Consider the following 12,762-nt stretch of genomic DNA (forward strand, 5'->3'; position numbering starts at 1 on the left):
GTAGTTGGCTCCTTTTTTGCAGCTGTAGAAACTGAAACTCAGAGAGGCTAGGTAACTAGCCCAAGATCACACAGCCAGAGCATCTCAGAGCTGGGATTTGAGCTCAAGCTGTCTGGCTCCTGAGCTCATGACTTAATTACTAGACCACAATGCTGCCTTCCCCAGCTTCTCGACAGTGGGGCTGAGGGGCAGCAGAGAAGCCCCTCTGGATCCCAGGCTGCTCTGGTTTTCCCCTCCCCTGCTCTGAAAGATCACAGCAAGCATGGAAGGAGGAGAATGAGACAGGTCCTACAGGAGCCCAAGAAGGGTGGAAACCAGGGAAGGCTTCCTGGAGGAGATGGAGGCACCAGCCTCGCTGGGTGGTGAGGGCTGTGCAGGTGGAGGAGGGAGAGCAGCCTCGAGGCAGGGAAACTGCCTACGCAAAGGTGTCACAGGTGTCTGGGGAGCCACGCAGCCAGCTGGAGCTGGAAAGGCCAGGTGGGGCTGAGCTGGGGAAGCTTCATGTCCAGGGTGAGGCTGAAGGTCCTGGTCCTGCTGGCAGTGAGGCCCTGGGCAGGAGAGGTCAGCGGGAGGGAGGGGGAGCTACTCTAAGCTGCTCTGAAGTGATGACGAGGGACGTCAGCGAGGGCTGCTCTTGGTCAGTGAGGAGCTTCCCAGCTGCCTTTAGCAGGGCCCAAACCACGGTACTCCCATCTCTTCCTGCCTCTTCCTCCCCTGCCACCCCACTCTTCTCCCCGCTCCTCCAGCCCCAGGCCCGTGGGCCTGCTTCAAGGGTCCCAAGCCCCCTCTGTGTGGGAACCCTCAGGAATAGCCGAGTCCCACCCAAGAGGTCAGGTATGGAGGTCCCTGTCCTGACAGCGGCAGTGGTGGTCCAGGCCTGCGTGTGGGAGGAGCAGGATGAGCCACAGCAGCATCCAGAGGCGACAGCAGCTCGAAGCGTCACTTCCTCTCTCCTGCCTTGTCTATGCCTGCAGACACCTGAAGGGACAGACCAAAAAACTAAATGAACGCTCAGACTGGGCCATGGGGCTCCCTCACTCTCCACCCCATTATCAACCTTCCCATCCCACCCAGAAGGGTCAACAATGGCGAGGCAGGGACAAGTGGCCTGCGGCCCCAGCCCTGAGCTCCAGTTAAATGGCAGCCAGAGTTGGGTTGGTCTGGAGAGGCCAGACAGAAGGGAACTTGGGAGAAGAAGCCCTTCTGTGTTCCACCTGCCATAGGCTGGGTCTGCTGCTTACTTGCTGTGTGACAATTCCTTCCCTTCAAGAGCCTGTTTCCCCATCTGAAGAATGAGTGTATTAGTCAAGAAGGCCTCTAAAAGCACCCACACCCCCACTTATCAGCTGTGGGATCTTGGGCAAATTATCTATCCGCTTTGTGCCTCAGTTTCCTCATTTGTCAGAGGAGGATAAGAATTATACATACTTCACAGGATGGAATTAAATGCCACATGCCAACTGACTGGCACACAGTGGGTGCTCAGTAAACATGAGGTCAAGGCTTTGGGTGGAGGAGTTCTGGAGCTCTGGGATCTGGTGTTTGGGATGAAAGGGAGGGGAGGGGACATCGGGAGGGGACATCCCAGGAGGCATTGGGAGCAAAGTGTCTGTGTCCCCTTCCAAGGCATCCCAAGGGGCAGGACTGGGCCTATGAAGTTCTACCCCCTCTGGCACCAACTCCAGGGTGCCTCCATGTCCCTCCACTCCTTCAACCATCCATAAACACTCCACAGCCCAAGCCAGGAACCCGAAGCAGAGCCGGCAGCCCCGGGTGATGACGGTGCAGGGAGCAGAGAGGCCACACGAGGGCAGCAGAGACCCGGCCCCAACAGCAGGGGATTCCGGCCTCAGGGAGAATGGGGGTGGGAGGTCAGAAAATGGGGCAGAGGGGCCAAGGCCAGGGGGGCCTTGGAGCAGATGGAGGCCGGAGGGTGGTCACCTGTCTACTGACCCGACACTCAGGTCATTCGCTGAATTCACTCATCCACGCAACTGTTGTTCCTTTATTTCTTCAGTTTGTAAATGCTTTTGAGGCAGCCCATCTTCCTTCCTTTCTCTCTCCCTTGCTCCTTCATTTTCCTTCCTTTTCCTTGTTTGTCCAGCCAGTGAACTGGACATAACATCCTGGGCCACAGCTGGATGCCAGCCTGGGGCAGGCACTCCTGTCTGGGATACAGAGATGGGTGGGACTCGGCTCCTGCCCTGGAGGTGCTCAAGGCTTGGCTGGGGGCTGGAAGATCCTGCCTGGCCACCTGCATCTGAAGGAGGGGATTCCACCTCAGGCCGAGGGCCTGGGGTCTGCAGGGCAGTGACCCACTGAGCAGGGTGCTGAAGGACTCTGGACCTGGGACTGGTGGGGCCTCAAGGGGATGAGTCACCCACAAGCTGGTAGTGACCAGCAGCCACAGAAAACAGTAAGACAGTAAACAGTACCCTGACCAGGCAGACTGTGACTTGGGCCGCCTCCCCACTCCAAAATAAACTCCAGGAAAACGGTGCCGTCCAGGGCCTGGCAATGTCTGAGATTTGGAGAAATTCCCTGCCAACCAGGGCAGATTTCCCCAGCCCAGTGACTAATCTCCCTCTCGCAGAATCAGGAGCACAGAGTGGGAGTGAGGCTGGGTTTAACATCAGGAGACCTGGGTTGAAATCCTGGCTCTGGGTCGTGCTAGCCTGACACAAGCCAATGCCTTTCTCTGAGCCTCAGCTCCCGATCACCCACTCTGCCCAGCTCACAGTCTGAGCACTAAATGAAATAATGCACAGGAGGTGTGATGTTGGGAGACAGCCCAGCTTTGTCGCCAGACCTGGGTTCAAACTCAGAGCTCTGCCTCTTGCTAGCTGTGGATCTTAAACAAGAGCTTAAACCTCTCTGGGCCTCAAGTGTCCCATCTGTAAACCAGGGCTAACACTTCCCACCTGCTAGGGGACAGTGCCTCCACACGGTTGGCAATCCATTAATGGGCGCTGTTACTATTAGGAAATGTTCAGTGAGACTCTAAAGCATGACGCACATCAGGAGTGTCATTAGAGTGATTATCCCCATAGCAACCAAGGCCAAAAGCCTCTGTCTGACTCTCAGCTCCCTCCACCCCTGGTCTGGCCCCACCTGCCTCCCAGCCTTGCCACCCAAAGCCTGATGACAGCAGTAGTGGAGAGACTAGGGGATGACGAGGCTGACAGCTGATCATTGGGGGATGGGGTACCTCCCCACCACTCCTTGGGGCGGGGAGCCCTGATCAGTGTCTACACACCCAGCCTGGTGCCAGGTCACTGCCCAGCCCTTTGGTGGTTTCGGGGAGGAAGGGGCCTAAAGGGTGGGGATGTCCTGGGGCACTCCCTCCATCCAGGTGAGGCTTCATTCAGCCTGCTGACTGTGGCCCTGGGTGAGCCTGGAATGGGAGTCAGGGGTCTGGGCTCTGCCTCTGTGCAGTAGGGGCCGTGACTCTTGCCCTGGCTGCCTCTTTGGGCCACAGTGAGGTTTAAAGGGGGCTGAGGGTGGTTTTTCACCTGCCTGGCTTGGAACTCCATGAGGAATGATGTCATGACCTGTGTGGGAAAGGGTGTGAAACCCCAAGACTTCTGCCCTCTGTTTGTCTGAGCTTCAGTGAAAACAGTCCAAGATCTGGGGGGCCCTTGTGCCCATTTTTTAAATATATGTTTTGACTCTGGCTACTAACAGGGGTGGGAGGTCAGGTGACAGTGAGTTTCCAGTTCAATTCTGTCTTTATTCCTGGTATCCAAAGTGCTCCATTCTCCAGGCCCTAATTAACCCTCAGCCTCCCCCCCTGCACCAGTTCCCCAAACCAACCTCACCATCATCACAGGGAAGAACCACACCATGCCCCCCAACCCCCCGCAAAGGATACCCCCTCCCCCTTACCTCCATACCTTGCACGTGCTGTTGCCTCCGTTTGGAACACTTTTTCCTTCCACCATCTAACTGTGTCTCACTTTTTACTGCAGACTCTGGCCCCTCTTCTCAGAAGGGTTTCCTGACCACCCCCAACCCGGGTGAGGAGCCCCTCTTCCCGACTCCCATCCACTGCCTGTCTCCCCCACTGTTGTAGCTCTTATCACAGTGACGTCCTGCCTGTCTCCCATTCTAGGCCGTGGGAGACTTTGACTTCAACGGTTCAAGGTCCCCAGGTCCTTGGGCACAGGGAGCCATCAGTGTTGGTTAAATTATAAGAATCACTCACACATGGCACCACCAACCACGTACCAGACCCTACTCTAAGCACTTTACAGATGGAAGGTTCCATCGCTTTCTCCAGACCATGACCGAGGCAGAGGTGAGACCCGCCCGCAGTGAGACTTCCTGGTGCTGGCTGCGGGAGGGTAGGCCCAGCTGGCAGTGCCAGTGACTAACGCATAAGGGCCTGCCGGATCACCCCCTTCCCACCTGCCCTGAAACACCTGCAGGGAGACAGCAGTGTGGAGGGCTTCTCCAGAACCCTGGGGAAACGCACATTCATTCATTCACTCATTCATTCATCCATCAAAAGTCACCAGCTCCTGCTGGGTGCCCCGCCTAGACTGGGCACCAGGGACCCAGTCCCTGTCCCCAGCAAGCTGGTGGGCCAGCAGGGCTGACTCCCACCTTCCTTCTCCCGGGGAAGTGGGCCAGGACCCTCCTCTTTCCCCGTCCACACGGTCACTGCCCAGCTACATGTCTGCTCCCCATCAGACCAGGGTGCGCTCCTGAGGACGGAGGCCGAGTCTCGGTGCCCCCTCCTGTGGCCTCAGCGCCCCACACAGAGGTGTGTCTTTCTCTGGCCGCCTGGGACTTGGGACCTGGGACCTGGGACGGGAGGGGCAGGGCCGAGCCGGCGCCAGGCCACGGAGTCCGCCCGGCCCCTCACCTGAGCCGCCAGCCGCCGCCCGCACTTCCTCGCTCCGCCCCGCCCCGCCCCTTCCACATTCCTGCCCCGCCGGTCCCGAGGCCGCCGCTCCGCTCGCGCCCGGCCCTCCCTCCGCCGCCCCGCGATGAAGGCGGCCCAGGCCGCGGGCCAGGAGGCGCCGCCCGGCGCGCGGTCCGTCAAGGTGGTCCTGGTGGGCGACGGCGGCTGCGGGAAGACGTCGCTGCTGATGGTCTTCGCCGAGGGCGCCTTCCCCGAGGTGAGTGCCGGCCCGTCGGGCGCAGCGGGGCGCCGCGGCCTGGGTGCATCCTTCCCCACCCCGGGAGGGACGTGCGCCCGTCCTGCCTCCCCGCAGAGCGTGGGGTTGAAGGCAGTTCTCACTTTGCCCGCGGGAGTGACATCGCCTGTCAAGTGCCAAGAATGCCACCTACCTGGGGGAGGTGTCCCGGGGACTGACTTAGGCAGCCTGGGGAACGTAGCGGGTCCTAAGAGAGCACTTGGTGGCACAGCATGGCTAAGGCGGACGGACAGCCTTGGCTTCAAATCACGGCTTTGCGACTTACAGCTGTGCGCCCTGGGGCAAGCCGCTTACCCTCTCTGTGCCTGTTTCCTTAACTGCGTAATAGGAATAACGGTGGTGCCCACCTCCCAGGGTCGCAGTGATGAGAGAGTTCATACATGTCAGGGGCTCAGCTCTGAGCTGCAACAGGAAGCACTCACTGAAAAGTGGCCAGCGTTTTTCTTGGGAGACATCCTGTCTTCCCCCAGCGCTTGCCCCTACAATGGATGTCCCGTGGGCTCAGCCTTGGCGGGTAAGAGCACACCAGCCGCTCAGACAGCTGGGTTAGCACCTCAGTCTCCTCCAACAAACTCTGGGGCCCTCAGTACTTTGCTCAGCCTCTGTGAGCCTCCCACCCCTCACTCGACCTCGCCGGGGTGGTGGTGAGGAGGAAGGTAAGGCTGAGAGACGGCCCCGAGTTGCACCTGGCATGTCCTTGATGCCTGAGCATGTGGACTGTCATTCCTTCACCGGCATGCCTACCACCTGTCCAGGCAGACTCAGCGGCACCAGGACGGGGGCTGGACACACCCACCTACCGTGCCCCACTCAGCCCAGTTCCCCTGGGAGTCCACGCATGGGTCTGCTTCCAGCATCACCTCCCCCCGCCTGCTGATCCCAGCCCCCGCCAAAGCCCTGGGGTGGTACAGCACTGGGGGCTTGGATGGGGGAGGCAGGAGCAGCCGGGCCTGCTAACCCAGAGTCAGCCTTTCTTTCCACTTTGGCAGCATCGAGCCGACTCTTGCTTTGTGGTTTTTGGAGCTGATGTCACATCCTTTGGCCAGTCACATTTTTTTTAGCTGTGGGGGAGGGGTGTGTTTCCAGGCCCCCCAGATGCTGCCTGTGAGAACCCAACAATTACGGCAGTGCGGGGAGCACCACAGAGTGCCACAGAGAGGCTGGGCCAGCCGGGGCCCAGGAGAAGTGCTGGGAGGGGTGGTCCCTCACCACCACTGTCCTGGGCTCTGAGACGGCCTTGTGGGTGAGACCCATCCCAGTTGCAGAGAGGTTACAGTGAGGAAATGGGCATCTCACAGTTGATGGACAGTGTGTGTTTTTCACAATTTTTTAAAAATTAATTAATTATTATTATTATTTTTGGCTGCGTTGGGTCTGTGTTGCTGCATGCAGGCTTTCTCTAGTTGCAGCGAGTTGGGGCTACTCTTCGTTGTGGTGCGCGGGCTTCTCCTGGTGGTGGCTTCTCTTGTTGTGGAGCACGGGCTGTAGGCGCACGGGCTTCAGTAGTTGTGGCTCACGGGCTCTAGAGCGCAGGCTCAGTAGTTGTGGTGCACGGGCTTAGTCGCTCCGCGGCATGTGGGATTTTCCTGGACCAGGGCTTGAACCGGTGTCACCTGCCTTGGCAGGCGGATTCTTAACCACTGCGCCACCAGGGAAGTCCGGACAGTGCATGGTGAAGGACACTCTGAAGGGAAAGGGAAAGCGTGCCTGTCACCAGAGGGCTAGACCTGCCTTGTCTAGGTTCCTCTCCTGTTTGGGGACCCTGATTTCCTGGGACCTGTCTGCCTCCAGGCACAAGAGACACCTCTCCATTCATTCATTCATTCATTCATTCATTCATTTATTTATCTATTTATTTATCTATCTATCTATTTATCTATTTATCTATCTATTTATCTATCTATCTATTTATCTATCTATCTATTTATCTATCTATCTAGGCACCGCCCGGCTTGCGGGATCTTAGTTCCCCGACCAGGTTTCGAACCCAGGCCCCAGCACAGAAAGCACAGGGTCCTAACCACTGGACCGCCAGGGAATTCCCAAGAGACCTCTTCATTTAAAAGAAACACAGGGTCTGAGAGCTGGCAAGGCCTTCATTTTACAGATGGGAAAACTGAGGCCAGAGAGAAGAGTCTTGCCTCAGGGCACAGGGCCCCACAGTGTCCCCCGGTCTGTGGTCCCCCCATCCAGCCCTGAGCAAGGGAGCAAGGCCTGGGCACCCAAGATGCAGGCGGTCCAGCACGCCCCTTGGTGCAAAGGGCTTGTGTCGTGGCAGGGTTTTGAAAACCTTCTCCCCTGTTGCTCAGACCCCGTCTGTAAAAGCTCCCTCTCTTCATTCCTGCACTTGTGTAAAAGCCCGTCCTGCTTCCATTCATCTAGCCTTTGTGAAGAGGGGATGAGCTCAGGTGCAGCAGGCCTGGGGTGGAGAGGCCTCTGGCCTGGGTGACCTCCCCCTGGGGCCAGGCAGGGCAGGTAAGAGAGACAGAAACAGGGGCATCCCGGTTGGATTGTGAAAGGTTGAGAGGCAAAGGAGGGACCCCCAAAAGCTAGGAGCTCCCCAGGGCAGGCAATGAGTCTTTATTAGTTGCTCCCGGGTGTCCAGAATCGGATCCAGAGAGGGTGCTCATGAATGAATGAATGAATGAATGAGTGAGTGAGTGAGTGAATGAGCAAACATAGGTTAATGTCATTCCAGGAGGAGGGGACAGCAGGAAGGAAGGCTCAGAAATGGGACAGTCTGGACGAGGACAGAGATAAAAATAACAGTCCTGGCACGTGTAGAGAGCTTATTTTCTACCAGGCCCTGTGCTCAGGGCTCCGCAAGAAGCGCCTCCTTGAATCCTTTCAGCAACATGCTGCGCTGGGGGCTCTAATAGACCCACTTTATAGTCGCGGAGGAGGCCAGAGAGGTTCGGTGCCTTGGGAGGGTGCACAGCTACGGAGTGGCAGCTCTAGGCCTCCACCGCACCAGCCAACTCCCTCCCAGAAACTACTCCACTCTGCTGACTTCCAAAGAGCGGCAGTGCCGCGGGCACTCCTGGGCTCTGGCCTGGGCACTGGGACCACCCACTTCAGATGCTGCCTTCTCAGCTGCCCCCTTGACCCCTTCTTCCTCAGAGCTACACCCCCACGGCATTCGAGCAGCTCACCGTGAATCTGCACGTGAAGGGCAAACCCGTGCACCTCCAAATCTGGGACACAGCAGGTGGGTGCCAGGCTGGGGGAGGGGCAGAGTGGGAGGAAGGGCCCCACTCCCTTCCTTCCGAACCGGGGAGGCCAACTAGTCTCCAGGGAACAGGTGTTGGCCAGGATTAGGGCCCCCGGGAGCCTGAACCCTCCTCGCTTCGGCATCTGTGTCTGCTGCTTCCCCAGCCCAGAGCAGCCCACCATGTCCTGGAGACAAATCGGAGCTCTTAGCTCTCAAGGGGTGGACTGTTTCTGGCCTCCTGAGCGGTCCACCCTGGCTTTAGCTTCTGTAAGATCTGTTTGAACGTGACCTCTGCCCTCTAGCCTCCTGACCTAGCCCACCAGAGGGTTCAGAGTCAAATCTACATCAGAACTCAAAGCTAAACTCCAGGAATCCCAGCAGCCCCCTTACCTTGGTTGGGCTGTGATATCTTTGCCCAGGTCCCACCTGCCTCTTTCTCCTCATCCCGCATCCCCGCCCCAAGTCCAGGGCAAAGCAGGCTTCTGAGTGATGGCCTCAGACATCCCCCACTCCTTCCAGAACAGGGCTCTCTCAGCAGTGGTCTCGCCCAGGCCAGGGCTGGCACGTCCCACAGGCCAGCCAGGGGAACACAGCCCCGAGGGGGACATTCACGTGTTGGATCCTGAGGCACAGAACTAGGCCCTGATCCAGATCCTCCCCACCCACACCCGCCCCTGGTCTTGGTTGGGGTGACCTCCCTGATGCTGGGGAGGTGCTGACAATGGGCAGGAAATCTGGAGGGAGTGACCACCCCTATTCTACCCAGGGCAAGTCGACTACGACCGCCTGCGGCCCCTGTTCTACCCCGACGCCAGCGTCCTGCTCCTCTGCTTTGACGTCACCAGCCCATACAGCTTTGACAACATCTCTAACCGGGTGGGTACAGGGGGTGGGGGGCAGGGAGGCCCAGCCCCATAGCCGGGCCACTCTGCTCCACCCCTACCCTTGACCCAGCAGACTGTCAGAGCTCGGCAGGCCCTGGATGACATCGGGTCCAGTGCCTTTGGCATAAATATGGGGAAACTGAGGCCTAGAGAGACTTAGCCAGGGTCCCGCAGGGATTTGGTGGCAGGGTCTGGACTGGCCCTCTGACTCCCGGTCCAGTGCTCCTTGTCTGCCCCATACTGCAGACTCAGAACGCTGTGGCTCTTTCTACCGTGACCCTGCCTGAAGATGCTGGGCGACCCAGAGGGCCCTGCATCTCCCCAGCCTGGGCCTGCCCAAGGTCACACGAGCCATCGGTTTCCAGCAGCTCTCAGCCTCCATCAGTGTGACTGCTGGCTCCCAGCGGCCTCCCAGGATGTCCCCCAGTTATCTCAGAGGTTCCCGAGGCTGCACACAGGTGTCAGGGAAACGGTCCCTTGAGTTCCTCTGCTCCTACCCAGCAGCCACGGCCCCGCCTCCACTGCTGCCAGGGCCTCCATGCGTGTGTGAATGGCATGCTCCAGGGTTCCTCAGAGCACAGCCAGTGACAGCATTTGTAACCATAACCACAACGATGATGGCAGCATTTACTGAGAACTTACTGTGTGCCAGGTACTGTTCTAGGCACCAAGGACCAGGCAAGTGGTGGCTGGGACCGGGGTGCCAGCAGAGGGGGTGGTGAGAGGCCAGTGGATATTGAATCTGTTCGGAAGGCAGAACCGAACCGTCAGCGTTTGCAGATGGATTGGACATGGGTGGGAGAGAGACATTTGATCAGAGCACCTGGAAGGTGGTCTTGCCATTTCCCAAGATGAGAAGGAGCAAGCTGGGGGCAGGGAGGTGGGCGATGGAGGCCCGTTGGGCATCCCAGCGGAGGGTCAGGCAGGCAGGCAGAAGTCTGAGGGTGCAGTTCCCGGGAGGGGGCAGGGCTGGGCAGATCCATTTAGGAGTTGCTGGTGGGGAAGAGCTGTGGGCTGGGCGTGGGGGAGAGGGGGGCTGTCACCTGGAGACCTGAGGTCAACTGGGAGAGTGCGGCCCTGGGGTGAAGCGCAGACCAGGTTTCAGAGGAAGGAGTGATCGCTGACGTCAGGGCTCAGGTAGGATGAGGTCTGAGGCTTCCCTGTTGCGTTTAGCAAAGTGGAGTCAGGGGAGGAGACCCTTTTCAAGGGCAGTTTTGTGGAGGGGAGGATTTGCCGGGACCGCACACCGGCCCCATCTGGCTCCAGAAGCCAGACGATTTGATGTCAATTTTTCCTGAAACTGAGCAGGCGTGTGCTGCTGGAGATCTAAAGCCTGGATTCCAGGCTCCCAGGTTATAGTCGAGACTGAAATAACCAGGCCCTGGAGCCTCACATTCCAAAGAGCAGCTGACACGGGACAGGAGTGCCCCCTCCAACAGGCAAACAGCTGCTGCGACCATTTTGTGAGCTGCTTTAGTTTTAAAGCCTCACTGATTTCTTTATATATTTTACCCTGCTGGGGAGATGGTCATGGGACCCCTTACCTTGCAGAGGTAGGATTCTAGAGCAGGTGGGAACCGGGCTCTGGGTGCCACCCTCTGGGTTCAAATTCTGCCACTTCCAGTTGTGTGACCAAGGCCAAGTTATATAACCTCTCCGAGCCGCAGTTAGTGCATCGGTACAATGGGATTGATGATAGAACTTGCTTCATAGGGACCCGGGGGGTTAATGTGTTCATTACATGTAAAGTCTTAGCCTGGCACAGAGTAGTTCTCCCTAAACTGGCTTTGCTGATTATTGCTGTGGGAGTCTACCTGGAGGGCAGGAGAGCGGCCCACTCCCCTGATGGCTCACACACACCCCCTCACCACCTCCCTCCCCACAGTGGTACCCGGAGGTGAATCACTTCTGCAAGGAGGTGCCCATCATCGTCGTGGGCTGCAAGACTGACCTGCGCAAGGACAAGTTGCTGGTGAAGAAGCTGCGGAAAAATAGGTTGGAACCTGTGACCTACCACAGGGTAGGAAACCTAGCCCGGGGCGTGGGGGTAGGGGTGCCAGGAGAGGAAACCCCTGGGGTATCGCTGCTCCGGCCCAGCCTCTCAGCAGCGCCAGACATCTGGCACCCGCGGGGTGTGGGTCAGGGTAGGGGTTGTTTTAGAGGCAGTCATGGTCAAGAACTGCCAGGCTTGGAAGTTTCCAGCTGTGGGATGGAGAGTGAGTGAGTGCGGGACACATCAGATGGTCCTGCCTACCTGCTTCACAGCCAGGGGGGACCCCCAGGTCTTCAGTCCGCAGGCCCCTCTCTGCAGCATGCCTGGGTCAGGCCGGGAAGTTAATTAGTTGATGCCTCGAGAGGCAGAGACCCAGCCGGGAACTGAGGCAGGAAACCCGATGAAGCCATCGATGGGCTTGGTCAGGCCAGGGGACAGGAGCTGTGGGTGTCCTAGGAAGACGCACCTAGGATGGCCAAGGGGGCTGGGGGTTGGCTGGACATGAGACCCCAGCGGCACCCACCTGACGGCGGCCTGGTCCACTCTCCCTGTTAGGGCCAGGAGATGGCACGGGCCGTGGGCGCCGTGGCCTACCTCGAGTGCTCGGCTCTGCTCCAGGAGAACGTCCACACCATCTTCCAGGAGGCGGCCAAGGTGGCCCTCAGCAGCCGCCGTCGCAACTTCTGGAGGCGGATTACCCAGAGCTGTTGTGTGGTGACCTGATGGCCTGGGGCGCTCCTTCCCTGACCACACCAGCAGCGCAGGAAGGAGCTGGGCACGGACCTTCTGGCCAGTTGGCTGGGCTGGACCTAGTCCCCAGGCTGTGACCTCTGAACTGTACCTCAAACAGATGGGCACCACCGAGGCCGGGCCCCTGACCCTGGTGCTGGTATCCCTGGACTGGAGAGAAACCCCTCTGAGGCCTGAGGAAGAGGGTTCCCGGGCTCACCAGCCCTGTGGAGGGCTAGGCCTGGAGACCCCTGGAATCACTCCCAGCTCACAGCCCTGGACTACACATCCTGGAGCGGCCTGTGCAACCTGGCGCCACCTCGTGGCTCTTCCCGCGGCTGCACCTTCAGGACCCGGTGGTGCTAGGACCCTCCAGCCAGAACTCACACCCTGCCCCCGTCCCCCTTCGCCCTGCCCATCCCAGTGGTAACTGTAACACTAAAATGACATCACTTGTCAGTTGCATCACGCCTCTTGTTTCGAAATGCCTTTACACACACGTTCCATGGTGGGTAAGAGCACACCCCACGTAGGCACTGGATCCAGTGTAACTACCTGGATCCAAACCCGGCTTTATCACTTTAGAACCCTGGGCAACTTACTTGAACTCTCTGGGCCTCTCGTCTGTGAAATGGGACCAATCACAGATGACCTCATGGAGCTTTGGGATGAGTAAGAGCGTCATGAGACACCTGCCAAGAACTTCACAGGTGCCTGGCACACAGTAAGTGCTCACAAAAGGTTCACAAGTATCACTTTTATTTATGATAAATACAATAGACA

General features: G+C 58.5%; 1 protein-coding gene across 2 annotated transcripts; it reads left to right on the plus strand.

Annotated features, from left to right (window-relative positions):
* Positions 1-4,986: 4,986 nt before the first annotated feature.
* Positions 4,987-12,411, plus strand: RHOD (ras homolog family member D). Of its 2 annotated transcripts, none has more exons than XM_068555409.1 (5): positions 4,987-5,123; positions 8,283-8,370; positions 9,140-9,249; positions 11,143-11,277; positions 11,806-12,411. In XM_068555409.1, the coding sequence occupies exons 1-5, from the start codon at positions 4,992-4,994 to the stop codon at positions 11,971-11,973; spliced, it is 633 nt and encodes a 210-aa protein (XP_068411510.1). In that variant the 5' UTR covers positions 4,987-4,991; the 3' UTR covers positions 11,974-12,411. The 2 variants fall into 2 exon arrangements, with proteins under 2 accessions (XP_068411510.1, XP_068411511.1); XM_068555410.1 differs by having other exon boundaries at positions 11,143-11,252.
* The last annotated feature ends 351 nt before the right edge of the window (positions 12,412-12,762 follow it).

Source organism: Eschrichtius robustus, chromosome 11, assembly GCF_028021215.1.
Source record: "Eschrichtius robustus isolate mEscRob2 chromosome 11, mEscRob2.pri, whole genome shotgun sequence".
NCBI classification, from domain to species: domain Eukaryota; kingdom Metazoa; phylum Chordata; class Mammalia; order Artiodactyla; family Eschrichtiidae; genus Eschrichtius; species Eschrichtius robustus.